The sequence below is a fragment of the Microchirus variegatus genome (assembly GCF_963457635.1).
Source record: "Microchirus variegatus genome assembly, chromosome: 17".
Taxonomy (NCBI): Eukaryota; Metazoa; Chordata; class Actinopteri; order Pleuronectiformes; family Soleidae; genus Microchirus; species Microchirus variegatus.
In genome coordinates this window covers 4,572,639-4,598,943 of record NC_139818.1, presented here as the reverse complement: position 1 = coordinate 4,598,943, position 26,305 = coordinate 4,572,639, and the positions used below count along the sequence as shown (strand labels likewise).

Genomic DNA, 26,305 nt, shown 5'->3' with positions numbered 1-26,305 from the left:
ACGCACCTCAGTGCTCGAACTCTAATGAAGGATATTTACATTCAATTAAAACTGGATAATAAATATGGGAAAATGGGCTGAAAATTAAAGAATTTTGTGTATTTGACAAATGCATTCAATATAATGAATATGATGATTATCAATGTAAGATCCTTAAAACCAGTAAAAGTCATCACAGATACATTTGCAGAGTAAACATTATTTTCAGTGTGCATTATTATCTCTATAAGTGATTGAAAATGTTGTTAAATACCAGTTTGTTTCCCAAACCTTAAAAAGATTTGGGTAGTCCTCAAATGTTTTGGTTTGTCTACAAATCTATATTAAAATTACTCAGTTTACTGAGCTAGAGGCGCAAAGAACCCAGATAAAACTCTCATTTAAGAAGCTGGAATCATCTTGTTTTTATTTTATATGACTAACTATCAAAATAGTTGGTAATTACTTAAATGGATGATTAATAGTTTATTAATTGTTACAGCCCTGCAAAAATAACGTTTTTTGAGGCTTCAATTTTTAACCAGATTGATTTTCTAAACAGAATCTTCTTACATGTTGTTGGTGTTTAAAGCTTAAAACCCTGATTATAATTTTCTCTCTTTCTCAGGGGTGTGTTCTCACTTGCCATCCAAAATGTACACATCCAGTCTCTCGGATTGCGTTCACTCCGCAGCGTCAGTGGAGGTTTGGTTCTGTTGCACAACAATTCCAAGCTGTGCTACGTCAACTCACTGCCCTGGGACACTCTGCTGCATCCCACCCAGGGGCCGCACCGCATCGTCAACCACAACCAGGACGCCACAGTTTGTGGTAGGTGAAAACACAGAGCAGAGTCATTCCAAAGCCTCTGTCAGAGTTATGCACTTACGAGCACTCTCCATCTCGGCATCTCTTTACTAAAACCTCTGTAATTTTACTCTGCTTCCATCAGCAGCATCATACTTTGCACAGCTCATGTCCACATGTTGTTACATGACCATGCCTTTTTAAGCTCCTACTGCATGTTTTAAAGGTGATATTTACTTTAAAATGCAATATTTTTTTAGGCGAGGGAAAAAGTCCTTCATGTATGCTGGGTTCCATCTGCATTTACTCTGATACAGTGGCTTCTACAGTGAAACTTACAATCTCAGTTATCTTTATTTTGATACTTGGGCCCAGCCATTGTAGACTGCGAGGCCTTCTGGAAAAGGGAAAAGCCTGAAAAACCACATGTTGACAAAGAATATCCTGACTCACCAGTAGGTCCAGTTTGGACCTACTCTAATTCCCCATTAGAGTTGTCACGATACCAAAATGAGTAACCATGGTACGATACCAGACAAAGTATCACGGTTCTGGGTAGTATAGTATAGAGGAAATACTATAAACAGGATCTGATTCCCTGTAAAAACCATATTTTTATACATTTTCTATGTGCTTTATACTTTGACATCCTTTAACCACTTCTTCCCTGACCCTCTTTTTGGAGTCCCTGCTCGAAAATGACATGCCCAAACTAAATAGAGTAAATCTCTGCAGCTACAAGCTCTATGTGGTTTATCTTGTTATCAAAATAAGTAAATTTCACTGTAGATGCCACTGTGTCAGAGTAAATGTACATGGAACACAGCATTACTGAAGGATTTTTTTCTCTCGACTAAAAAATATTGCATTTTAAAGCAAATATCACCTTTAAAATATGCAGTAGGAGCTTAAACACATGGAAGTCATGTAACAACATGTGGACATGAGCTGTGCAAAGTATGATGCTGCTGAAATGAAGCAGAGTGAAATTACAGAGGTTTTAGTAAAGAGATGTCTAGGCGTTCTCTCTTTTGGTATAGCTTGGCACCATCTGTGCCATTTGAGATTTCTTAGGTACCAAATTATTAAAAATTAGTGCTGTCAGTTAAACGCGTTATTAACGGCGTTAACGTGAACCCCTTTTAACGGCGTCAATTTTTTTATCGCGCGATTAACGCTCTTTTTGGCCAAGCAAACTTTGTAGTTTTTTTTACAAGCTGTTGCCTCATCTAGTAACGTTAGAACAACTACAACACCACACCGGATCTAGATAGACTGGAAACACAACATCAGACACGCTGCGCGAGCCGGTAGAAGTCGGCTCGCGTAAGTAAAGAGTAAACGTTCCGTTTTGAGCGGATGGCGAGCGCTTCTCTGCTAGCTCCTTCAGCTCGGGTTAGCTCGTTACGGCAACAACACATTAAACCACGGGACTTCGTCTGCATTAAAGAACGACTCTTTATTCACAACAATGGGGGTGATACACAGACTCTGTTATTATTGTGCGGCTCTATCACAATGAGAGGAATAACTGAACATATGCAGAGCGACGGTGATATTCACCTGCGGCTCGCTAATGTAAACAACACATTACTTCCTGCTTCACCTACGTACCTCACGTACCTCCTACAGCACACATATACATAGCTCCTCGCTTAAGTGCGCACACACACACACAGCTCCTCACTTGCGCGCACACAGACACACAGCTCCTCGCTCGCGCACACACACACAGCTCCTCGCTCGCACACACGCACACAGCTCCTCGCTCGCTCGCACACACACACACACACACACACAGCTCCTTGCTCGCGCACACACACACAAGTTTAGTCTGTAACATAGATTAGCACAGGGGTGCCCAAACTTTTGCATACCAATATACACACTTATAAATACATTTTGGATTACCAATCTCACCAATCATACGGTTAAGCCCAACAATACCAAGATAATTTACATAGAGCTTGAAAATAATAAAATTATACTTATAATAATGCATTATATTTGAAGGCGCCTTTCAAGACACTCAAGGTCGCCGGAGTAAATGTAGAGATATACTCTATTTAGTTTGGGCATGTCATTTCTCCAAAAAGAGGGTAAATGACATCCCCCACCATGAAAGAGGCTGCCCCAACCATTGATCCAGGGTGATTGTTGTGATGAAGCCATTAAAAAAAACTGTTTCATATCACATTCTGCTGCATTTTTGTCTCTGAATGTGTCTGCAGAGGCAGAAGGACGAGTCTGTCACCCACTCTGTGAAGGTGGCTGTTGGGGTCCAGGGCCCAGCCAGTGTGCTTCCTGCAAAGCTTTCCGACGGGGCACTGAGTGTGTTGAGCAGTGTGACATCTATCAGGGGTAAGGACGTTTTATTTATTTATATTTAAATATATATAGTAAATATTTTCTGGTTTCTTTGCTCCACATAGATAAAGATATCATTAAAACTGAATAATTTTATTTTGTGGACAAAAAGACATTCCAGAACATTTTGAGGTTTGGGAAACAGAGATCGGTATTTTTAACCGTTTACTGACATTGTATGGACCTAATAAAGAATATTAATCAATATTGTTTAGTTGCAGCCCTAAAGTTGATATATGTGGGTTAGGGCTGCACAATAAATCATTAAAAAATTGCGATATTGATTTCTTGTTTCTAAATGACAATGATTCTCCTGCATTTTATTTCATGAGCTGCAGCGCGATCCCATTTTCCTCTCAGAGTTTCTCGCCCCAAGCACAGACTTGTCACTGCCTTCTCTCTCAACTTATGAAGCGCCTTCCTGTGATTCAGTGGAGGTGAATCCTGTCTGCAGTTGAGAGTTTACAAGTAGTGGTGCTGAGTGAGTGCGGCACAGAACATAGGAGAAAGTGTGTGCTAAGGAAACCCCAGGTGGTCATGGTGAGAATCACACAACCACCCGACCTGAGCTTGTGCCTAAAAAAGGGTCACATTCGGCTTGCAGTTCCAGAATGCAGGCTTTCAGCAGTGCTGTCACTAAATACACCAGACTCCTCTGTGAAATGATGAGATTTTAGACATTTCCTACCTAAATGTTGGAGATTGACTCAAGTTTTCAGGATTGTTAAGTCTTTTTATCTGATCTACAGTTTTGATAGGCATTGATTGGTTTAATTATTTTGCCTCTTCCTGTGACGGTTATCTGACCAATCAGTGCACGGCAGTTTGACAACCTCATGCATTTTCCCTGGTTGTGACGTCACGAGTCAAGCTAGAGGAAACACGGCAATAAAAACAACAATAATAATAATAATAAGCCCATTATGCAGGGCCATGTTCAGGGCCTAAAGAAATCACACTGTTTGGCACTTTACTTGAATGCCTAATTGAGTGTTTGAGTTAATTCAAGAGTGCAACAAACATTTCGATTTGTGAAAAAAATTGTGCCAGAGAATCGTGATCTCAATTCTAAGGGTTAGAAAAAATGTGTGATTCACATTTTTTCCACAATCATGCAGCCCTAAATTGTGGTTTGTACAATGTTGAATGCCACAGTAGACAAATTAAATCAATGTGATTTTAATATTAATTTTGCCTTGAAACAACTGTAAATTATTGACAAAGCAAATAAAAGGGACTGAGCAATAACCTGATTTTGATTTTATTTTATTCTCTGTGCTTGTCAGTGACACATTTACAAGGTGACACTAGTGTCAACACCTCGTTCAAGGTTATGTATGATTTGATTAAAAATCCAGAATTTGCTTCCATGTCCAGATCACCACAAAGTCCTGCAGATTGAATCTGGTAAACAATGGTAAAAATTAAAACTCTTTGAAGGAAGTAATAAGTGTAGCCACATGCAAAGACATAAGCCCAGCTAGACATATATTTTATATAATGTTATATATCTACTGTTAAAATTCTACTGTAAAGGTCACTTGCCTGCTTGCTTGCTGAGATGTCCAGATTATCCACTACGTCTATTTCTTGTATTTTCACATGCGGTCATTTGGACATTATTCAGATGAGTGATAACATGAAACATAAGAATGAGGACAAAAGCATAAACAAGTTAGATCTTTAGTTTTTTCAAGTTCATCTCAAGTTAGTTTTTTATAGTTGCTTTACATAATGCTGCTTTCTATTTACATAAGAACTCGGAACTTAGAGTGACGATTAAAAACTATCAAAAATATTAACGGTACATGATGACTATGTCACGTTACATTTTGTTCATGTTTGTGTTTCAGGTCTGTGCGCGAATACACTGAAGGATCCTTGTGTGTGGCTTGTCATACAGAGTGTCAACCTCTCAATGGCTCTGCCTCCTGTAATGGCCCGGTAAGAGCATATTTATAGTCAATGTCATTGTTTCGAACCCACGTAAATATCCTTCGTTTAACCTTAAAAAGTCAAACAAATAAATCTATATAAATCTATATCTATATATAATATTTTTATATTTGAACACATTGATTTAAGGGTGTGTGTGTTTGCATGTGTGTGTGTGTGTTTGCATGTGTGTGTTGGGTGGTGGTGGTGGGGTTGTGGTTGTGGGTGTGTGGGTCTTCAGGGTGCAGAACACTGCACAGTGTGTCATAACTTCCAGGATGGGGAATTCTGTGTGGACCACTGTCCCAGTGGTGTGAAGGAAGATCAGCAGACTGTGTGGAAGTACAGCAATGCAACAGGACACTGTCTGCCCTGCAACACCCACTGCTCACTGTCGTGAGTGGAAGCACTTCACAAACACACAAGCACAAACGATGACAACGCTCTTAACATACATGTTGTTACTGTGTTTCAGTTGTACTGTGATGGATGAAAGAGGCTGCCCCATTGACAACAGGACAGGGTGAGATATGAGACACCTTAACACCTTAACACCTAAACACCGTGTTTGAGCAAGATGCTGTGTTTTCCATCATTTTCTGCTGGTGCCAAACCCAGCTGACATCGCACGACAGATGGGGTACACCCTTGGCATGTCACCAGTCCATCACAGGGCCATATATAGAGATGAATAACCATTCACTGACACACACACACACCTATGGGCAATTAGTGTAGAGAACCTGGAGAAAACCCATGCACACACAGGGAGAACATGCACAGGCAACCTTTTTGCTACGAGGCAACAGTACTAGCTCCTTTTTACTGTGGGTGTCAAAAACATTGATTCATATTTGAGGATATTTTGAAATGCATCCTAAATAAACATGGGTCATTGAAAGTGCTTGAATTACAGTGGTATGCAAAAGTTTGGGCACCTCTGTAAATGTTCATGATTTTCCTTTATAAATCATTGCTTGTTTGAAGAAAGAAATTTCAGTTAAATATATCATATTGGAGACAAACACAGTGATATTTGAGAAGTGAATTAAAGTTTATATGATTTACAGAAAGTGTGGAAGAATTATTTAGACAAAAATAGGCATGTGCATAAGTTTAGACACCACAAAAGAAACATTTTGTGCATCCTCCTTTTGCAGAAATAACGGCCTCTAAACGCTTCCTATAACTTCCAATTAGAGTCTGGATTCTGGCGGAAGGTATTTTGGACCATTCTTCTTTACAAAACATCTCCAATTCAGTCAGGTTTGATGGTTTCCGAGCATGGACAGCCCGCTTTAAATTTAAATAAAACTAATATTCAGGTCTGGTGACTGAGATGGTCATTCCAGAACGTTGTATTTGTTCCTCTGCATGAATGCCTTAGTAGATTTTGAGCAGTGTTTAGGGTTGTTGTCTTGTTGAAAGATCCAGCCCCGGCACAACTTCACCTTTGTCACTGATTCCTGGACATTGTTCTCCAGAATCTGCTGATATTGAGTGGAATCCATGCGACCCTCAACTTTAACAAGATTCCCAGTCCCTGCACTGGCCACACAGCCCCACAGCATGATGGAACTGTCACCACATTTTACTGTGTTTTTCTTGGAATGCTGTGTTCTTTTTCCACCATGCATAATGCCCCTTGTTTTGCCCAAATAACTCTATTTTAGTTTCATCAGTCCACAGCACCTTATTCCAAAATGAAGCTGGCTTGTCCAAATGTGCTTTAGTCTTCCAATTCCTCACAATGTTTCTCACAGTTGAAACTGAGAGCTTAAGTCTCTGAGATAGCTTTCTGTATCCTTCCCCCAAACCATGTTGAACATGTTGATGTTGAACAATCATTGGCCGCGTTTCCCAGATTCGTTAAGAAGCTCTTAACACTAAGATCTTCTTTGGAGTGCTCTTAAGAACGCTGTGAAAGAAGAACGTGTTTCCCAGAGTCGCTCTTAGCTTAAGAAGATCTTTCACTAAGAAGGAAACGTAAGATCGAGCTGACCCACTCTTAACAGCCTTCTTAGCGATCAAATGTTCAGTGATCACAGCCTGCCGCTAGGGGCGTCTAGATTTCTAGGCTACAGTGATCAAGGCACATCAGGGAAATTTATATCCTTCACTTTTTGAAATAATAAAACAATGTTTAATGTTGAAATGCGCTCATAGCTGTGGACCACTGGCACAAGAAACATAGACTAATAGTAGAGAAGAAAAAACTCTTATTGAATTACACGTTTATGAGTTTATAGTACTATAAAATATAAAAAAAAAACATCAACAACCCTGTGGCATTTCACAGATATCAAGGAAACAGATGTAATTGAACATAGCTCAACCTAATCCAGAGAGGCTTCACCTGCTACTCTATATAAAGGCGTTGCCAAAGTCCGCATGTGTGAGAAACCATGGCTGCAATACAGCACATTCTTGCTGCTAATCAACAGCGTCGCCGAGCGCGGAGCCAGACAGGCTTTTTCAATGCAAAATGATCCACACAATACATGGTTGAAAAGGAATCCAAAGTTTATTGAAAGCATAATGAGGGAGGAGGGGTGGCGTCTCCGGCTTTACTGGGCGTCTGCATCACCTGCAATGAAGGGGGATTGATTAATGAAATTGAACGGGATACATTGCGTAATGCAGATAAAAAAATAGAAATGTCCCGTACCTGAATCCTGGGGAAGGATGATGGGAACGGAGATGGAGGGACGGTTGAACTGCGCCTCGGCAAGCGCCAGTTGTCTCCGGTGCAGCTCCAACCTCTCCTGCTTCATCTGGACCATCTCTTCCTGAAGGGCCGTTTGTCTTATGAGCTGGCCCTCTATCCCCCGCAGCACCACCAGCTTCTCCCTCTCCAAGCGCACCAGCGTCTCGCTGCAGGTGCAGGTGGTTATTGGAGGCCGCCTGGTTAAGCCTCCCCGCATGCGGACACTGGGCCCTGCTGGTTGGCGCACAGGGACAGGGCACAGCTGTGTGGGGTCGTCCTCTCCTGTGGGAGTGCATCTGCTCTGCTCCCAGATGGCTCCTCTTCCTCACTTTCTGAGATGCCCTCGTCCCCCTCAACATTAATGCCCCCTGTTATGCCTTCAGAGGCTGTCTTCCCGATTATGGACAGGACTTTCTCTTCATCGGGAGTGAGGGTCGTCCCACCCGGTGCTCCACCACCCGTGCCCATGGCTTCCCTCCTCACCTGGGCACTCTTCTTTTTGGTCTGGCTTTGGAATTCCTGCCACTTCTTTCGGACAGCACCCCAGTCACGCAGGCCACATGAGCTGGAGGGGGACATCTTCTCCGCTATAGCCTGCCATACACGGTTCTTCACCGTGATGTTTTTCTTACCTTTCGTTCCACCAAATAAAACTTCACGGTGCTGCCACACCTCGTCCACCAACACACCCATCTCCTCCGCGGTAAACAACGGTGCCCGCTTGGTTCTTTTGCTGCCGATTTCTTCCATTCTCACGTGTGTGCCAATATTCACGGGCTTATATATGCGCTAATGGGCTTGATTACTACTTGGATACACCTGATGGCCCACACACACGTTATCAAAATGAACTTAATGCTATATCCACGTGCAAACACTTTGTTTGAGCGGGAGAGACGCTCCTTCTTAGCCATTCCTTCTTAAGAGCCTTCTTAAGTCCTTAAGAAAGATCGAATCTGGGAAACGCGGCCATTGTTTTCAGGTAATTTAAGAGTTGTTTTGAGGCTCCCATGTTGCCACTCTTCAGAGAAGATGCAAAGATGAGAAACACTTACAATTGACCTCCTTACATACCCTTTCTCATGATTGGAATCACCTGTGTATGGAGGTCAAGGGTCACTGAGGTTACCAAACCAATTTTGAGTTCCAATAATTAGTGCTAAAGGTATTGAAATCAATAAAATGGCAAGGGTGCCTAAATTTATGCACACACCTAATTTAGTTTAAATAATTCTTGCAGACTTTCTGTAAATCATATAAACTTTATTTCACTTCTTAAATATCACTGTGTTTGTCTCCAATATGACATATTTAACTGAAATTTCTTATCCAAACAACGATTGATTAATAAAAGAAAATCATGAAAATTTACATGGGTGCCCAAACTTTTGCATACCACTGTATGTGCAAGAAAGAATTGAAGTTGATATTTGGGTAAATGTATTCCTTGTTTGATATGATGCCACCTACTGTTTCATGCGCTGCATTGCTTGATGTATGTAGACTAGGCCTACGCAGAACACAGTTGAGTCATACTTACTAGCGATGTTGTGGACACTGTCCACTGTCTCAACTTGTGCAGATGCAGAGCATGCTGCAATTCAATGAAAGTAGACGATATGGGTGAAGTGGCTGTTATTGCCCTCTCATATTAAGCATTCGGTCCTTGAATTTGAGGGAACTGGTTCTGAAAAGTCATCAAAAAGTCCATGAATTTGATGACAACCAAGGAGGGGAAACACTGTAAATAACGTTGCATCGAGTTTCATTCAGTTTCCCGTCACATCCGTAATGGAAGTTAGAGTGAGCTACGCTTTAGCAAACTAGCTTAGCTCAAAAGTAGGAGTGTTAGCAATTTCCTGGATTTTTTTGTTAGATTTGTCTGTGTTTTAGGGTTGTGTCGATCATGAACTATTCGTTCGAAATAACTGATCTTTCGAGTCAACGAACTGACTGGGATCACACAACTGATTCGTTCCTGTGGCTGAGGACGTGAGTCCCCTTTGCGAACGTACTGACACACAAAACTGTGGCTGAGGACGTTGAATCTCCTTCGCTAACGTATTGACAAAGGAGAACTGAGGGTGGGGATGTGAATCTTGTTTGCGCTGTCACTCACTCAATGACCCGCGAACGTACTGCACTCAGGGAAGATGTGAGTCACGTAGCAGGGCACTGGGCTGCTGCTAAGCACTGAATGATACAAATAATTTTAATGTACTGATTCTAGGGATTCAGTACACTCAAATGAACTGCCGATCCCATCACTACTGTGTTTAGATTGACTTTTTCCACCCAATTTTGCCAACGACCCTCATATTAGCAGCTCTATGCAGTGACTCAATTTAGAATCTTTTTTTTTTGTATCGTGACCCAAGAAATTGGAATCGAATTGTAATTCCATAAGATTTACACCTCCAGTTGTTACCAGGCCCGGCTCCTCAAAGAGGCAAGACTTGAGTGAGTCTCACTGTGTGTATCTGTGGCTGCCAGACCCTATTGGCCAATCGCAAGAATGGGCTGCTTCCCTGTTGGCCCGGTGCTCTCGTCTGAAACAATATAAATCTACAACCATAATCTCCTATATGTAGTGTGCATGTGACGTTTCACATTGTATAGCTGGGACACGGTAGCACAGCTTCGGGATGGAAAATACATGCACACACACCCCTCCAACGCCGCTAAATAAACCAGTCCATATGCCCTGACTGTGGAGTTGTCATGTGACATTGCAATTAGAAGAGAGAGACGGTAGCAGAAGTTAGTGTGTGGATAAAAACACATAGAAGTTTGCTAAAGCCATGGGCCTGCTCTGATATCTCTGCTAATTATGATCAAATGGCATTTGGTCAACCTGTCTTAAAGCAAATATCAAGTCAAGTTTGTGTATGGACCAAACCACAGAGCTCAGGGATATTAACCCTAACCCAATTTACCTCAATGACTTATGTATTAAATTAAAGAAACCAACACCCCTCATTCAAAACAATCTTCAGTCCCTGCGGATCAAAGTGAAACAGAGACCAGCCATGAATTGACAGATCGATAGATTCAATTAAAAACAGCCTGATTGGGTCGCGAACCCGGGTCTTTTTGCTTCAAAGGGAAGAAGTGGTAACCGCTACACCCATTGTGTGGCCCGCAATGAGTGTTCTGCTGAGAGTAGGGTCAAAGAGAGAGGGACAGAGATAGTCACCAGTGAGACAATAACAGCCCAGCAGAAAAGCTAACAGATGCTAGTGAAGATGAAGAGGCTGACTCAATTACTTTTTGGTATGGTTGGTAATGGTTTATTGAAGTGAGGTATTATTTCATGTGAAAATATGTCCATAATTAAAGCTACATGATGGTAATACTTGAACTCTTCCTGCATTTAAAAAGTGGGCTGGTCTTGGGCATGAAAATTGGCTCCACTCTGCCACTCGTGGAAAAAAGATGCCCCCTAATATGCTTGCCTAGAACTGGTCCTGGTTGACTTGTTACCCTGTTCAAACAAGGTTATCTCACAGCTGAACTGTTGTTTAGGCCAGGTACAACCATTGCAGCTGCTGTGGGTGGAGTGGTGCTATTCTTCATCCTGCTAGCGCTGTTGGTCTTTTACCTGAGGAGGCAGAAGAAGCTGAAGAGGAAGGAGACAATGAGAAGGATCCTGCAGGAGCATGAGGTGCGAGCTGAGACAAACACTATGTTTTTTTAAACTCGTGGTTATTTATTTGGTGAATATTTGATGTTTAATAATTGTGTTTTAAGTGATAGCTCAGGTTTTTTTTGACTGACTGTATACACTGTGCTCTCTATGCCAAGACACAGACATTCACTCTCACTGAAAACATGGCTGTCAGCAAGTACACAAGGAAAAAGTTGAGCCACTTCACAAAATACTTACCTAATAAAATTGATACCTAAGTTTTTAAACCACTCACTCTCTGACACTAGTGTCTAATATTAATTCTGTGTTTTTAGCTCACAAGTTACAAAATAACACAGTGGAACTTATTCATGGAGGCAGCAATGGATCAACAACTCCTTTGTCTGTGACATGAAAACATTGTTATGCACCGGAGTCAGGTCAAACCAACCAATAGAAACTCTTCTCCCATCCACCAGCATACGCCCCGTCCATCAAGTGCTGTTGAATTTGCGACCAAAACTTTTGAAGTCGCAAGCAAAGAGGACTGATTTATAAGCAAAATGGTTGTATGTTTTACTTACAAACATTAGTTATGATTGAATTTGAAGAAATATGTTCTCTAATTTTTTTTTTCAATTGTAACCTGTTCTGTTTCGATCTCAAATTTTTTTTTTTTGATTGCAACTTACTGTTTTTTGCTCTCAAATCTCTTTTTTGCTCTCAAATCTATTCTATTTGATTGAATAATAAAGGAACAACATTATCTCCATATTCCTTTAGTTTGCACTTCAATCAATCAAAGTTAGTTCACTCCAACTTTTATTTATTTTATTTATTTAGCACTTTTCATACAAGGCAATGCAAAGTGCTTCGCAGGATAAAAACATATTCAGGGAAAACAAGCACAGCTGGTATTATGGTATCACAACAGTAACAGGGATTTGAAGAAGTGAGAAACCACTCTTATGGAATTCACAAACAGCTGTGTGGCAAAATACTGCAGACTTAAATAGAAATATACTAAAAACAGGAGGTAAAAGAAGATCTATTTAGATACCATTTCTATGCTGATGATATTCACCTGTAATGTTCATTCAAAGCCTTTGAGCTCCATGAACTGAAGGCCAAACTTGAAATAATTATCCATGGTTGTATTTCTTCTTGTTTAGACAAGTAATGACTGTAATGGCCTTTTTTCTTGTTTTAATAAGAGAGAGCTTGACCGTCCCCATGCAGTTCAGAACTCTGCTGCACGGCTTTTAACCAACACACGCAGATACTGTATATCACATTGTCCTTTTTATGGACAAGGTCCCTCTTGCATCTCTGACCCAATCCTAGCTCACCCACTGCCCCCACCTGAGGTCTTCAGGTCAGAGGCTATTAGTTGTTCCCTACATAAGCTTTAGAACCAGAGGGGGTCGAGCCTTTCAGACAGTCGCTCCCAAGCTATGGAATGGACTGCTTCTGTCTTAACGTTGCTTAAATTCTGTTAATTATTTTAATAAGCAGCTAAAGACTTTTCTATTCAAACAGGCTTTTAGTTAGATGAGCGTTTTTATGGCTTTGTATCTGTGTTTTTGTGTTGATTATTTGTCCATTGTATTTTTGTGTCACTTTTTAAATTGATTTTATTATAAAGCATTTGAAAGGTGTTGTATAAATAAAGTAATACTTCACCAAAGGAAAATTAAAAACTGAAATGGTGACAGATTTAAGTAAATAAGTACGTAAAGTAGATCAATTAATTTAAAAAAAGCACTCAGTTGTTGTAATGTGACAGAATCTGCCATCTGCTTCCCCCTTGCGTTTCAGCTGGTGGAGCCTCTAACACCCAGTGGTGCGTCACCCAATCAGGCACAGATGCGAATCCTAAAGGAGACTGAGTTGAAAAAACTCCGGATTTTGGGTGCAGGAGCCTTTGGTACCGTTTACAAGGTACGTGAACCACTTGTTGCACAGATTCAGCCTCAGTTTGTCATGTAGATTTGGTTGTTTCTGTTGGTGTCATTTCTTCTTCCTGCCACTGTTTTCTTTCTGGAGCATCACAATTCATGCAGGCAAACAGAACACATTTCCTTTAAATAACACAAGTGTAAACTTTTTATATTATATTTACTGAAGTCTTGCACATTAAAACACGTCAATGCATGATTAGGCCAATTAAAAGATGACAAATCTACCGTCAGCACTACCAGCACAGCTGCAGCTGAGGATTCCACTGAGAATGAAATATATACCGTAATTTCCGGACTATTGAGCGCACCTGAATATAAGCCGAACACTAAAACCACTGAAGACGTCTTCTTCAGCGGCGGACCCGAACAACCCCAGAACGACTCCGTCAGTCACAGTCTCTCCCTCCAGAAGCGAATCCGTACGTGTGCCGTTCTCTTCATCACGCAGCAGTCCAGCCCCCCGAAACCCGCCGGTGATCGTGGACTTTTCCACACTGCCCCACGCTGTCAGGACCCACCAGACCCGAACAAAAGCTGCTCCTGGTCATCCAAGCTGTGTGAAAAAAGTAGCTGCTTATAGTCCGGAAATTACAGTATATATCTTAAAATCACCCCGCGGGCCGGATGTGATGTACAGTCGGGCCATAACCCTGGCATCCCTGCTTTAGAATCATGTTTTTATTTGGATGGCCAAAGGTCAAGGTCACATGGTCTCACAAAACATGACTTTGGCCTCTTCAGTGCACATTATGCAAATCTGATGAAGACGGTTGTGGCTTCTGCTAATTCTACTTTTAAAGTTTTGATAACTGTTTCAGGGAGTGTGGGCTCCTGATGGAGAGCATGTGAAAATACAGGTGGCTATTAAGGTGTTGAGAGAGAACACCTCGCCGAAGGCCAATAAAGAAATCCTTGATGTGAGTTACAAGCCACATCCACACATGTACACACACACTCTTATAAATACTCTTCATATACACAAGCCCTTACAAACATATTTCCTCTGGTTCCTTCTAGGAGGCATATGTGATGGCGGGGGTGGCCAGTCCTTATGTGTGTCGTCTCCTGGGAATCTGTCTGACCTCCACAGTGCAGCTGGTCACTCAGCTGATGCCATACGGCTGCCTGCTGGACTATGTCAGGGAGAACAAGGACCGCATTGGCTCGCAGTCCCTGCTCAACTGGTGTGTCCAGATTGCAAAGGTGTGAAAAAGAGCCAAATGTTTTTTTATTGGTTTAGATCTGATGTGTCAAACTCAGGGCTTGCAGGCCATATGTTTCTCCCCAATTGATTACATTCTGCCCGCCACTTAATACCATCAGATGCAGCGACAAAAACCTCATAAAGCCATGTCTAACTTTAATAAACAGACATGCTGCACAGCAAGGTCAGAAACTCAGCTAAAAGCTCATAAAAAACATTCTTATGTTCACGAAACACAGTTAAAACAACAATGGGTCAAACCAGCAGGAGCGGAAAACACTGTTACAGCGCACACAAAACCGCTTGAAGAATGAAGAACTACACTTCCCAGCATGCTTTGGGGACTATTCCCAGTCTGAATCATCATAAATATGGGCCCACGGTTGGTGTAGTGGTTGGCGCTCTCACCTTTGCAGCAAGAAGACCCTGGTTCCTGGGTTCGAGCCTGCGTGTGCATGGGTTTTCTCTTCCCACAGTTCGGAAAAACATGCAATAAATGTGTGCATGAATGATTGTGGTGGCTGTCAGTCTGCTCCAGAGCATCTGTGGCTTACCACCACCAGTGAGAATGTGTTAAAAGGAACCCCCGGCTATGAAGACTTGTAGGCCCTAATAAGCCACAATTGTTGTCTTGTACTAAAATATGTTATTTTATGTACACATAAAATATTGCCATTGGTTTAAAAATCTATATTATTTATTTATTTATTTATTTTGGGGGCCTTTTTGCCTTTAATGATAGTATAGTGGAGAGAGACAGGAGGACGAGGACTACAGCCTCAGCATATGCTGACATACGTAGGACGCCATGCTTTCCGCGTGCAATGCACTCTGGGGGCGATGACATATAATGGTTGAATAGCTATTGACCGAGTGTTTGTTTATCTGCACACAGTTAAAGTAATTATAAAGTAAAATGCCACATTGTGCTGCTTTTTGATGCAATTTTCAGTCAAAGGGCAACAAGGGGATTGATGTGAGTTTACACTGCTTTCCTACTGACAAGAAGAGGACAAAGTAGTGGGAAGATGCCTGTGGACGGACACAACTTCCCATAGATCCGCAGCTGTTCTCGACATTTTTCTCCTTAAGCATTTGAGGCTTTTAGTCGACCACAACTGCTGAAAGAGCTCACCGGAGCGACTGGGTATAAATGAAGACTAAAACAAATGCTTTTCCCACAAGTTTCCCACATAAGGAGCATAAACGCCCTTGCGGAGTGAGTGCAATACACATTAAAAAGCAGCATAGACGAGATACACTGGATGCTCTCCTGAGCAGAAAACCTGCTCCTGCAGTTGCTGCTTCTGTAATGTAGGAGAACCACCGGACAGGCCACTGCTCACAGAGGAAGCTTATAATTCACCTCTTCAGTCAGTTAAGCAATCAGTAAGTGTAACGTTACAGTGTTCTCCAGTCTGTTACTGAATGAGCTGATGATGTGCTAACTCTCAGCTTGTTGCTAAATCATTAGCATCACAATTCTTCATAAACAAAGCTGTCATACACACATGATTTAAGCCCTGGAGCTAGTGAATAACAATGCAGCCACATAACGTTCTGAAACGCACAGTGGATTATTAAAAGACAAAGCGTGTTTTAATCCCTGTATGTGAATGAACACCAACGTTATGTAGATTAACAACGTTAATGAAAATTCACCCTATAAGAAGACCAAAGGTTAATAAGAGGTTTGGGTGCTGGTGTCACAACGTCATCATTTTAACACATTAGCATAAAGATCGCTAGCTTAAAATGCTAATGAGTCCACTCACATAGCAGAAGTGCAACCTTATGACGACACTACCCAGAGTGCATTGCGACGTTAATAACATTGGCAACCTATGAGAATTTTTACACATTTTATAAAAACTAAGACATCAAGAGGGTTTTTATATCACTTTATTATAACTGATACTAACATTTATCTTTTAAGTACTGCACGTCTTTATAGCCAGGTTTCCTTTCAATGAATAATGGGTAATTTGTATGCACCTTGGGTGTCTAGAAAAAGAGCTATAGAAATAATAATAATAAGTCCAGAGCGACATTAGATCGTTCTGAATAGAGAAGGGCGAATACTCATTGACCCTTGATTTAGATGCTTAGACTTGTGTTAGCACTTATAGTAGTAGAAGTCAAAGTTTATTTGTCCCATTTAGTTGTATTTTGATGTAGTATCAGTTTGTATAATTGTGGACACATTGATTTGTCGGTGATTGGTCTGTGTGTGTGTGTAGGGAATGAGTTATCTAGAGGAGGTCCGGTTGGTCCACAGAGATTTAGCAGCTCGTAACGTCCTTGTGAAAAATCCAAACCACGTGAAGATCACGGACTTCGGCCTAGCCCGCCTGCTCGACATTGATGAGACCGAGTATCATGCTGATGGAGGGAAAGTAAGATGTGGAAACTTTAGGGGAAATTATTCATCAGTTTTTTTTTTGTTTTTTTTTACTGTTAACCATTACATGTTTGTTTGCAGGTGCCAATTAAATGGATGGCTCTGGAGTCGATTCTGCACAGGAAGTTCACTCATCAGAGTGACGTGTGGAGCTACGGTCAGTGTCACTTACTGGAGTTGATTGCTTAGATTTTCTGTTTCATACCCACCCTCAAAGTAACCACATGCAATAATAAAAAACTAAAAGCAATACAAAAAAGACCAAATAAGCATTACGTTTTAAAGACTATATTTCTGTGGCCAAAATTTGGAACACTGGTGTTATGTTGTGTTTTTCGTGCAGTTATTTTCCCCAGTGTTGCAGTGTAGAATGCAGGTTTCCACTTTTTTTGTATCAACTTCTTTAATACAGCTGATAAAAATAAATGTCACTGTACCACATATTACATCTGGAAAAATACAAATTGATGATCTAAATTAAATTCTGTATCAATACTTGTAATCACCATTGTTCCATATCAGACCAAATGTTTTTGAATGTTCAGAATTTACTACATGTAAAGACCCAGCTAATAGAATCAGTGACAAGATTTGAATGAATAAGGATTATTTAATTAACATGGCGCTAGAGGGCTGATGATCAGCAAAACATTACATACTTCACACAACAGGTGCTCTCAGGTGTGTTCATTAACTCCACCCACATACCTGCGGCACAGACAGTACAATAACCAAAAATGCAAAACTCAAAACACAGCAGGCCCAGGGGCCGTCTCATACTATTCTCCCAACATGCAGGAATTAACAGAGCCCCTAAAGGGACATGGAGAAAAAAAAAAAAAAGGTTTCGCGTGCGCACAAGATCATTTCGTGTGCTCAGGAGATCGTTTTGCGTGCTCACCAGATACTCTTAGAGGCTAAGCTAAGCTAACCAACTATGTGTGTGCGTGTGACGTCAGTGAGTGAAACAGGAAGTGTGTGTGCCATGTTGTTGTTTATGTTGGAGAGCCGCAGCAAGAGACTGTCACGCTTCATACTGTTGCTTGGTTATGTTCTCCCTTTTACGAGAGTCTCATTGTACCCAGAGAGGTTGTGCATCGCCCTGCAGTAATGATATAAGGTGCCGTGTTCAACGCAGACGGAGTCCCGTAGTTGTTGTGTTGTTGCTGAACGGATTTAATGAATTGAGCTATCTTAATTTTTCGATATAATTGTCACAAGACCATACTTTTTATACCTCTATGCTGGCTGCTGCTGTGATGTGTTATTGTTTTTTCTGTCCATCCCTCTAACGATTGTAAATGCAAGATCTCAAAAATGTCGCCAAAGAATCCTTTCAAATGTAGCACAAATGTTCACATAAACTCAGAGATGAATTCATAACATTTTGGTGGTCAAAGGTCACTCTGAACTCTTTGCCTTGTGAATATATTAAGCTAAGAGAATATTTCCGAAATATAAAATGTTACAATAAAATGGTTACAAAGGGATTCAACACAGTCCATTTAATATGCATGAGGTAAGTACCGCAGCTCAGAGTTCAATATGGTTATGTCTTTGGGTGAGAGACTGTTGAATATTGTGGTGTATGTTTTCGTGTAGCTGTAGCGTTTTCTGACAAGTCCAACGGGTGAATTTACCCGAATTTACTCAAAGGATCAATAAAGTTCTTTCTTGTCTTGTCTTGTACTATCAGGGGTGACAGTGTGGGAGCTGATGACATTTGGTGCAAAGCCGTACGACATGATCCCAGCGAGGGATATCCCAGAAGTCTTGGAGGGAGGAGAACGGCTTCCCCAGCCGCTCATCTGCACCATAGACGTCTACATGATCATGGTCAAATGTTAGTGGCTGTTGTCACATTTAATCCATGTCCCAATGTTTAAATGTCCAGTGTGTAAGAATTACTGACAAACAAACAGTGGACTCGTCCCCTCGCCACAGCAGTAGTTGTTTATTAACAACGTGACTTTTGTGTGTGTTGACAGGTTGGATGATTGATCCAGAGAGCAGACCCAAGTTCAAAAACCTGGTGAATGATTTCACTGTCATGGCCAGGGATCCTCCACGCTATGTTGTGATTCAGGTGTGTGGACATGCAGACACACTCATAGCACATACCTTTTTCATGATTTTCCAATACAATCCAACTTTATTTATAAAGCACTTTTAAAACAACAACAGCTGAAACAAAGTGCTGTACATCAGAGATGTAAATAAATAAATAAAACAAATAAAACATACAAATGTGACCTAATAGACCTAAGAACAAATAATAAAATACTGTAGAAACAAACAAACAGGTCATACAATAAAACGATTTAAAAAAGATTAAAAAATAAAAATGGGTTTTCAAATGTGTTTTAAAAGTTGACAGTGAAGGGGCGTGTCTAACATGCTGTGGAAGATTGTTCCACAATCTCGGAGCAGCAACCAAAAAAGCTCTATTCCCTCTGAGCTTTAGAGTTTGGTAACTGTAGGAGCAGCTGATCAGCTGACCTCAGAGACCGGGCAGCAGCTCAGAGAGGTAAGGCGGAGCGAGACCATTAAAAATCATTTCATTTGTTTTTAAATCCTGAACTGTTAAGGATTTAAAAACAAATAAAGTATCACACTTAAATGCACAGGCAGTGGAGTGAGGCTAAAATAGGCGTTATGGTTCTCTCTTACATGCTCCAGTGAAAAGATGCGCAGTAGCGTTTGAAACGAGCTGGTGACGTGAGAGGGACGTATGACTGACTCCAAAATAAAGTGTGTTGCAGTAATCCAGGCGAGACGTAATAAATGCTAATAAATGCATGGATTACTGCCTCAAAGTGCTGTGTTGAAAGGAAAGGTTTCACCTTAGTTAGCTTTCTTAAATGAAAAATAGCTGGACTTCACCTCTGCACCAATTTGACCGTCCAATTTAAATTCACTGTCCATTTTAAAACCCAGATTTGTGACTGTAGGGTTTACATGCTGTGTCAAAGGACTCAGGTCAACAGGAAAGGACTCACTGGAGCCATTGGGTCGAAACATTATCACTATCACATCATCATTAGGATAGGTGCAGTAGGATGTCATTGAAGACCTTTAACAATGCTGCTTCTGTGCTCTGAAGGGTTTTAAACCCAGATTGAAACATCTCTAAGATATCATGCTCATCAGACCATATACAATTTTCTCCAAGATTTTGGAGAGAAAATCCAGCTTGGAAATGGGCCTAAAATTTGCCAAGACAGAGTTATCAGGACCCGGTTTCTTAATCCAGATTCACTTAACGTCAACAGTTAGTAATAGTAGCTTTTACATAAGGCAAATGGCACTAACATGATAGGCAGTGTTAGTTTGTTTGTTACCTGCAGTATAAACAGGAGAGGGCATGCTAACGTTGCTGCTGGTGCTGCACTCCGGAGCGGATCAAAAACGCGACATTCATTTAAAGTTATTGCATGCTGTGTGCACAAATGCTTTTGCATATTGATAGTGTTTTCTCCCTTTGATGAAATATCCACTTTGCAAGTATTGCAAGTTTCCCTGTTGTCATCCTTTCTTGTAAAATGTAACCAAATTTTCACGAAGGCACGAAGTTTACTGCTGGCTGCACTGGTAAATGACATCCCCCACTCATGTTGCTTAGCTTGCGTAAGCTACGCAACATGCGTGGTGACGTCATTTGGGCCGCATCGTTTTTGGTTGTGGCTTTTGTGAACACATTCTGCTGCGATCACAGTTTGCCTTTTAATTCTTTGACATATGTTGTTTTTCTTGAAGGCGATTTGGCATACTTGGCTCCTTGTTTGGTGTCAAAATGCAGACGTAGATGGATATTATGAATATTTCAATCTCAATTTCATTTGTTGCAAGATGCATATACAATGATACACTGCAAACTAGTGGTGGGATGCCGTCACTTCATGGGTAACACAATTGCCATGCATTGTGGCAAATGTAGTATATGGTCAACACGCCTTAAAACAGCATAGACCTCACAAGCCACATAAAATGATGTGGCCGGCCACATCTGGCCCCGGGCCTTGGGTTTGACACATGCTGTAGGCAGACTCATCTTCCCCTGTGATTAGTCCCATGACCGTCGTATCGTCCGCGAATTTGATGATGGTGTTACTGGAGTGGGCGGGTCTGTAGTCAGTGGTGTAGAGGGTGTAAAGCAGTGGGCTCAGCACACACCCTTGTGGGGAGCCCCTGCTCAGTGTCTGGGTGGAGGACAGGTGGTGTCCCAGTTTGACTGTCTGGAGTCAGTTTGTCAGGAAGTCCTTGATCCAGGAGCAGGTGGGTGGAGGGCGAGGATGTCAGGATGTTACAGCGGAACTTCTTACCTCCACTGTCCACAATGTAGGATCGAGGAGTGTCTGAAATACAACTCCAGGCGTCCAATTGTGGATTCCAGGATATGGAGCCATTCTGACTTCATCTCCAGGCTGTAGGGCAGTATGGGGTTTGGCTGCTCTCTTGCTGTCGTAGTAAAGTCTCTGGGTGTACTTGGTCTTGTCTAGCAGATGCTTGACTTTGACAGGGTCATAGGTCATGGGTGTAAGTAGTGCACAAGCTGTAGGTAGCTTGTTGCGAAGCCTCCTGCCCGTGAGCAATTGAGCTGGTGACAGACGTACTGACTCGAGTGGAGTAGTTCTGTAGTCTAGCAGGGCAAGGTGTTTGTCAGGTGCTTTGCCCCAGAGCCTCTTGACTGTTTGCACCGCACACTCTGCTTCACCATTAGAGTGTGGCGTGTGTGGTGAGGATCAGGCACGGCGTTATGGATGGGCCTGACGGGGCCTAGGCCCACCCACATCTGAACAGGCCCACCCAAAACCTTTCTTTAAAAAAAATTTTTTATAACATATTTTAATCAAGAATAATTAAGAGGACGAGTCACCTGTTTTTGTGAATGGAATAGGTGAGGGCGGGTCGGTAAGGTAACTACGGAGCTTCGGCCGCTATCCGTGGTGCTCAAAGGCTGCTTTGTAGGGGTGTGTATCAGTCACCTGTAACGTTCTGTCCAAGCGCGTGTGTGTACTGCGAACGAGCTTGCGCTAATGTTTAGGACGGAGGTGGGGGTCACAACACAAGCGCACACAAATGAAGACTGCATCTCTCACCCAGTGAAGATCCTTCCCTCTGGTGGACACTTAACGTCCAACCTGAACCGTCTGGCGACACATCCGTGCCAGTGGAGAGTTTTTCCTTTTTTTTTTTTTTTTTCTGCCTCTCATTTTATTATCGCTGCTTTGATGGTAAATATTGGACATTACATGTTTTTGAGTCTAAAATGAAGTAGTACAGTGTAGAATATATTCCACCCCCGCATTGCTGATGCTGCTGTAAAAAAATATAGTGTAATTCCCATCCCTATAAAACAGAATGATGGAATTGTTGGCCTCATGTTGTACGAGCAGAACAAAACTATGTGGGAAATATTAGAACACTTTTACAGTCTATAGGCCAGACTGACGCGACGCGCTAAAGCACAGCCAGGTATGGTGCGTAATGGAGATTCCAATGCGCTCTTCTCTGATCAGAACCAGGGAGATTGATCGCAAATAGGTCCGTTCTTCAATGTAACAAAAGTTTTTACAACAACATATTTAAATGAGAATCAAGCTATTAAAATCTCTATTATGCACAGATAATATAACATTATATTAGTCGGTCATTTTTATTAGGTTAACAGGGATTTGATAACGTTTTTAATTTAAGGACCACCCATATTTGGTCTGGCCCATCCACAACTAGAATCCTGGCGCCGTGCCTGGTGAGGATGTCTTGTGCAGGATGCCTGGCTCTTACAGAACTCCTTGAATTCCTCCGATGCATACTGCAAACCATTATCTGTTCTGATGGTGGCAGGGATGCCATGTCTGCTAAACTGAGCTTTCAGAGTCTCTATTGCAGTGTGGCTGCGCTGATCTTTCAGTTCATCTGCTTTGATGTATTGTGAGTAGTAATCTACAGTTTTCCATTAAACTCAAACAGGTCCCTGGCTACTTCCTCAAATGGCAGCTCTGGAGTCTCCGTCGGTATGAGTGGTTTCCTGGGAAGTTTTGGACTTTAGCGCATTCGCCTGGCCAATACAACACTTCATGTGCTCACTGTTTACTCTTCACTATTTCTAGGTGGGACTGGTGTATGAGTCTAACATGCGTCTATGCATGGTGGGGGACACCACAATGCGTAGTCCCTTATACACTATGCCGTCAGATACAGCTAACTGGCTTCTTGAGTCCCAGTAAGGTTGAACAGGAACAGGTACTTCCCGTCTGTTGTCTGGCCAGCCTTGCTGGATTGTCTGCTGGAGAAGGCTGAACTCCTCCTGAGTGCTTTCTTGCAGTTCAGCATATTTCTGATCACTCACCGACACAAAGTTGAGCATGGAGAAGCACTTCAGGCCAGCTGCCTCTGGTGTGCTGTCTGCTAGCTGTGCTCTGGAAAGAGTGTCAGGGAGCTCCATGTCCTTTCCTCGTCTGTAGCTCACTGTGACGTGATACCACTGTAATCGCAGGCGCATTCTCTGGATACGCATAGGAGTAAACAGCAGCTGCTTTTTATAGATATCCTCAAGTGGCTTGTGATCATTGCAAATTGTGACATACATATTAAATAAATGGTACCAAATTTTGGTAAACACGTGCTTGACAGTTCAGGTGTGTGCGTGTCTATGTTCAGAGTGGCTTCAGTGTTAGTGTCCACCTTATTTCTGTTAGTACTATCCTGCAGGAAGTCCAGTCCAACAATCAGGCCAAGGGCTTCAGCTGAAGTGCCGCTGAGCACGTTCTCTTGAACAATGTCCACAATTTCCAGTTCTGCATTTGCTTCACGACCTTTGTATTTCAGAGTGAGGTCCACTGCAGCAACTGGCTTCACCTTGGTGGAGCGCTTCAATTCACCTGTGTGTTTTAATAACTGGTAACAATTCAGAGTCATTGTATTACACTTTCTAAACTGCACTTCCTGGGACAATCCCTTTGTCACCTGCCCTAATTGCTACTGGAACATCCTCTACTGTCAGGTTTATGTCCAGCATTTCTTCTTCGTGTGTCCTCTGGCTCCACGCTCACTGCGGCAGACTGTGCCCAGTGGTTTGGTTTTTGACAGTATGAGAATACAGAGCCTTTTGCTGGGCATTTACCTTGGTTCCATGTACGTATGCTGTGGGTGTTTCCCACATTTTGAGCAGTTATTGAATGTGTGACTTTTTATTAGTATATGCTGTGTACTTTGTTCTTGTGGACACTGTTGACACTTGTGAGTCCTCCTCTCCAACAATTTTCATTTGCTTTTGTGACATTTCGAATTGCTGGGGAATTTCAATGGCTTTAGCCAATGTCAGATCTTCACCTTTATCTAACAGCCTTTGTTGAGCTTGTGTTTCTTTAACTCCTGCTATTATAGCATCAATCAGCATGTGGTCTGAGTCAGCGTACTCACAGTCCATCAGTAGTAGCCTCAGGTCCTTCAGAAAGTGGTCAGTACTCAGTTGCACTTTTCAGTTGCTTCCTCTGCTTGAAACGATGTCTGGCCATCCTTTTATTCTTTCTCGGTCTTATGTAGTTGTAGGCAAACTCATCCAATACTTTAGCCTGGTCTTCTGTCTCACTATCCGCCCATGTTAACGTCTTGTAAATTTCTCTGCCTTGTTCACCGATCCACGTTACCAGCCAGCCGTCTTTCTGTTTAGCTTCCAGCGCCGAGAGAACCATTGAAGACGAAACTAACGTGCGAGCGGAACCACTCGAATTCCTTAAATAGATTCGCGGCATTCCACTTGATCCTGGGGTCCTCAAACTGCGTAGTCATGGCCGTGTATTGTTCTTAACAAACTTCTGACACCATGTAATGTATGCGGTGTAAATACTTAACGTATAGAGACACAAGGATGATGAGTGCGTTGCATGGGGCTTGTGTTTACTTTTTATTTCCGGCTTCCCACTTCCTGACTACGGAACTGTGGAAACCCAAAGGCAAACGTGAACTCACACAATACATTACAGGAAGCATGAAGTGCTCTAAAATGTCTTGGTAAACAGGTGCAGTGACATTGGTTTTCAAAAAACACAGTGGACCATCACCACTGGGCATCTTTTTCTTCCACTCAACTTTCTGTTAACATGCTTGGATACAGCACTGTGAACAGCCAGCTTCTTTGGAGATGAATTTTTGTGGCTTACTCTCCTTGTGAAGGGTGTCAATGATTGTCTTCTGGACAACTGTCAGATCAGCAGTCTTCCCCATGATTGTGTAGCCTTCATGTGGAGAACCAAGTCTTTGGTTCTACTTCAGTAGAACTAACCCTAACCACTACTACACTAGTTCAATCTGTGTGTATTGAATGTATATAATAATGTATATAATACAAGTTTCACTATTAAGTTGAATTACTGAAATACACTTTTCCACAATATTCAAATTTATTGAGATGCACCTGTATGTATATGTATCTATATATGTATTATTTCTATATCTATATATATATATATAGATATATATATATCTATATATATATATAGATACATAAATATGACTCACATTATAAACAAAATATAAAGTATAGAAGTTAAATAGTTTTCTTGGGGGAACTAAACACACAGCAGGAGAAGCACTGCTTCTACTAGTTAGCATTAGCGTCAGCTAGCATTCTGACGCTAATGTTAGCTGCTCTGTGTGTCCCCGTTAGTTAGACAATGACTGTTAATGTTATGATTATATCATTATCTGCACCAGTAGCGCCACTTACAACTGTGTGTTTTTCTTTCTTTTCTCTTCATCCTCTTTTTTTCTCTTCCTCTTCTAACTTCCTGATTGATAACTCCTCTTCATTTTCCTTCAGCTTCATTTACAACTTGCAGAACAATAACTTCACACAGGTTAACGTGAGGTGATGTGGGGCCCCGTTAGGGGGGTTTCCGACCGAGATGTCATTGCAAATCAACCATTGTTGTTTAAGGGGGACGGGGATGGTCACTGATGCATTTAGGCTCCGAGTGTCGGGAGCCCCCCTATCGGCTCGGGGCCCCATGCAGTTGCCTGCCTTGCCTATTCATAAACTGCACGTCTACCCGTAGCGCGATGAAAGTGAGAAAGTGCGTTAACGCGTTAATTCCACAAATTAATCATCCTGCGTTAGCGCGTTAATTTTGACAGCCCTAATATATATATACATATACTGTATATTCATTCTTCACGTCATATTATATTAATTATTAAAAAGATTATAAAATCTAAAGGCTCCATCCAAACTAAACTCAATTATAACAAATACAAAACTTTTTTTTAATTTAAATTTACTAACACTAATACTTCCCAAAGCTCTGCTTTAGAG

At 41.7% G+C, this 26,305-nt stretch overlaps 1 protein-coding gene across 1 annotated transcript in view; it reads left to right on the top strand.

The window, feature by feature from the left end:
- The window catches only part of erbb2 (erb-b2 receptor tyrosine kinase 2), an 82,267-nt gene that overhangs the window by 49,801 nt on the left and 6,161 nt on the right, over positions 1-26,305 (top strand). The window contains exons 12-24 of the mRNA XM_083904383.1: positions 608-810; positions 3,018-3,147; positions 5,007-5,097; positions 5,330-5,484; positions 5,564-5,611; positions 11,321-11,459; positions 13,242-13,364; positions 14,203-14,301; positions 14,402-14,587; positions 16,829-16,984; positions 17,071-17,146; positions 18,686-18,832; positions 18,978-19,075. Coding sequence (XP_083760509.1) covers positions 608-810; positions 3,018-3,147; positions 5,007-5,097; positions 5,330-5,484; positions 5,564-5,611; positions 11,321-11,459; positions 13,242-13,364; positions 14,203-14,301; positions 14,402-14,587; positions 16,829-16,984; positions 17,071-17,146; positions 18,686-18,832; positions 18,978-19,075 — 1,651 coding nt within the window. The remainder of the gene's footprint in view (positions 1-607; positions 811-3,017; positions 3,148-5,006; positions 5,098-5,329; positions 5,485-5,563; positions 5,612-11,320; positions 11,460-13,241; positions 13,365-14,202; positions 14,302-14,401; positions 14,588-16,828; positions 16,985-17,070; positions 17,147-18,685; positions 18,833-18,977; positions 19,076-26,305) is intronic.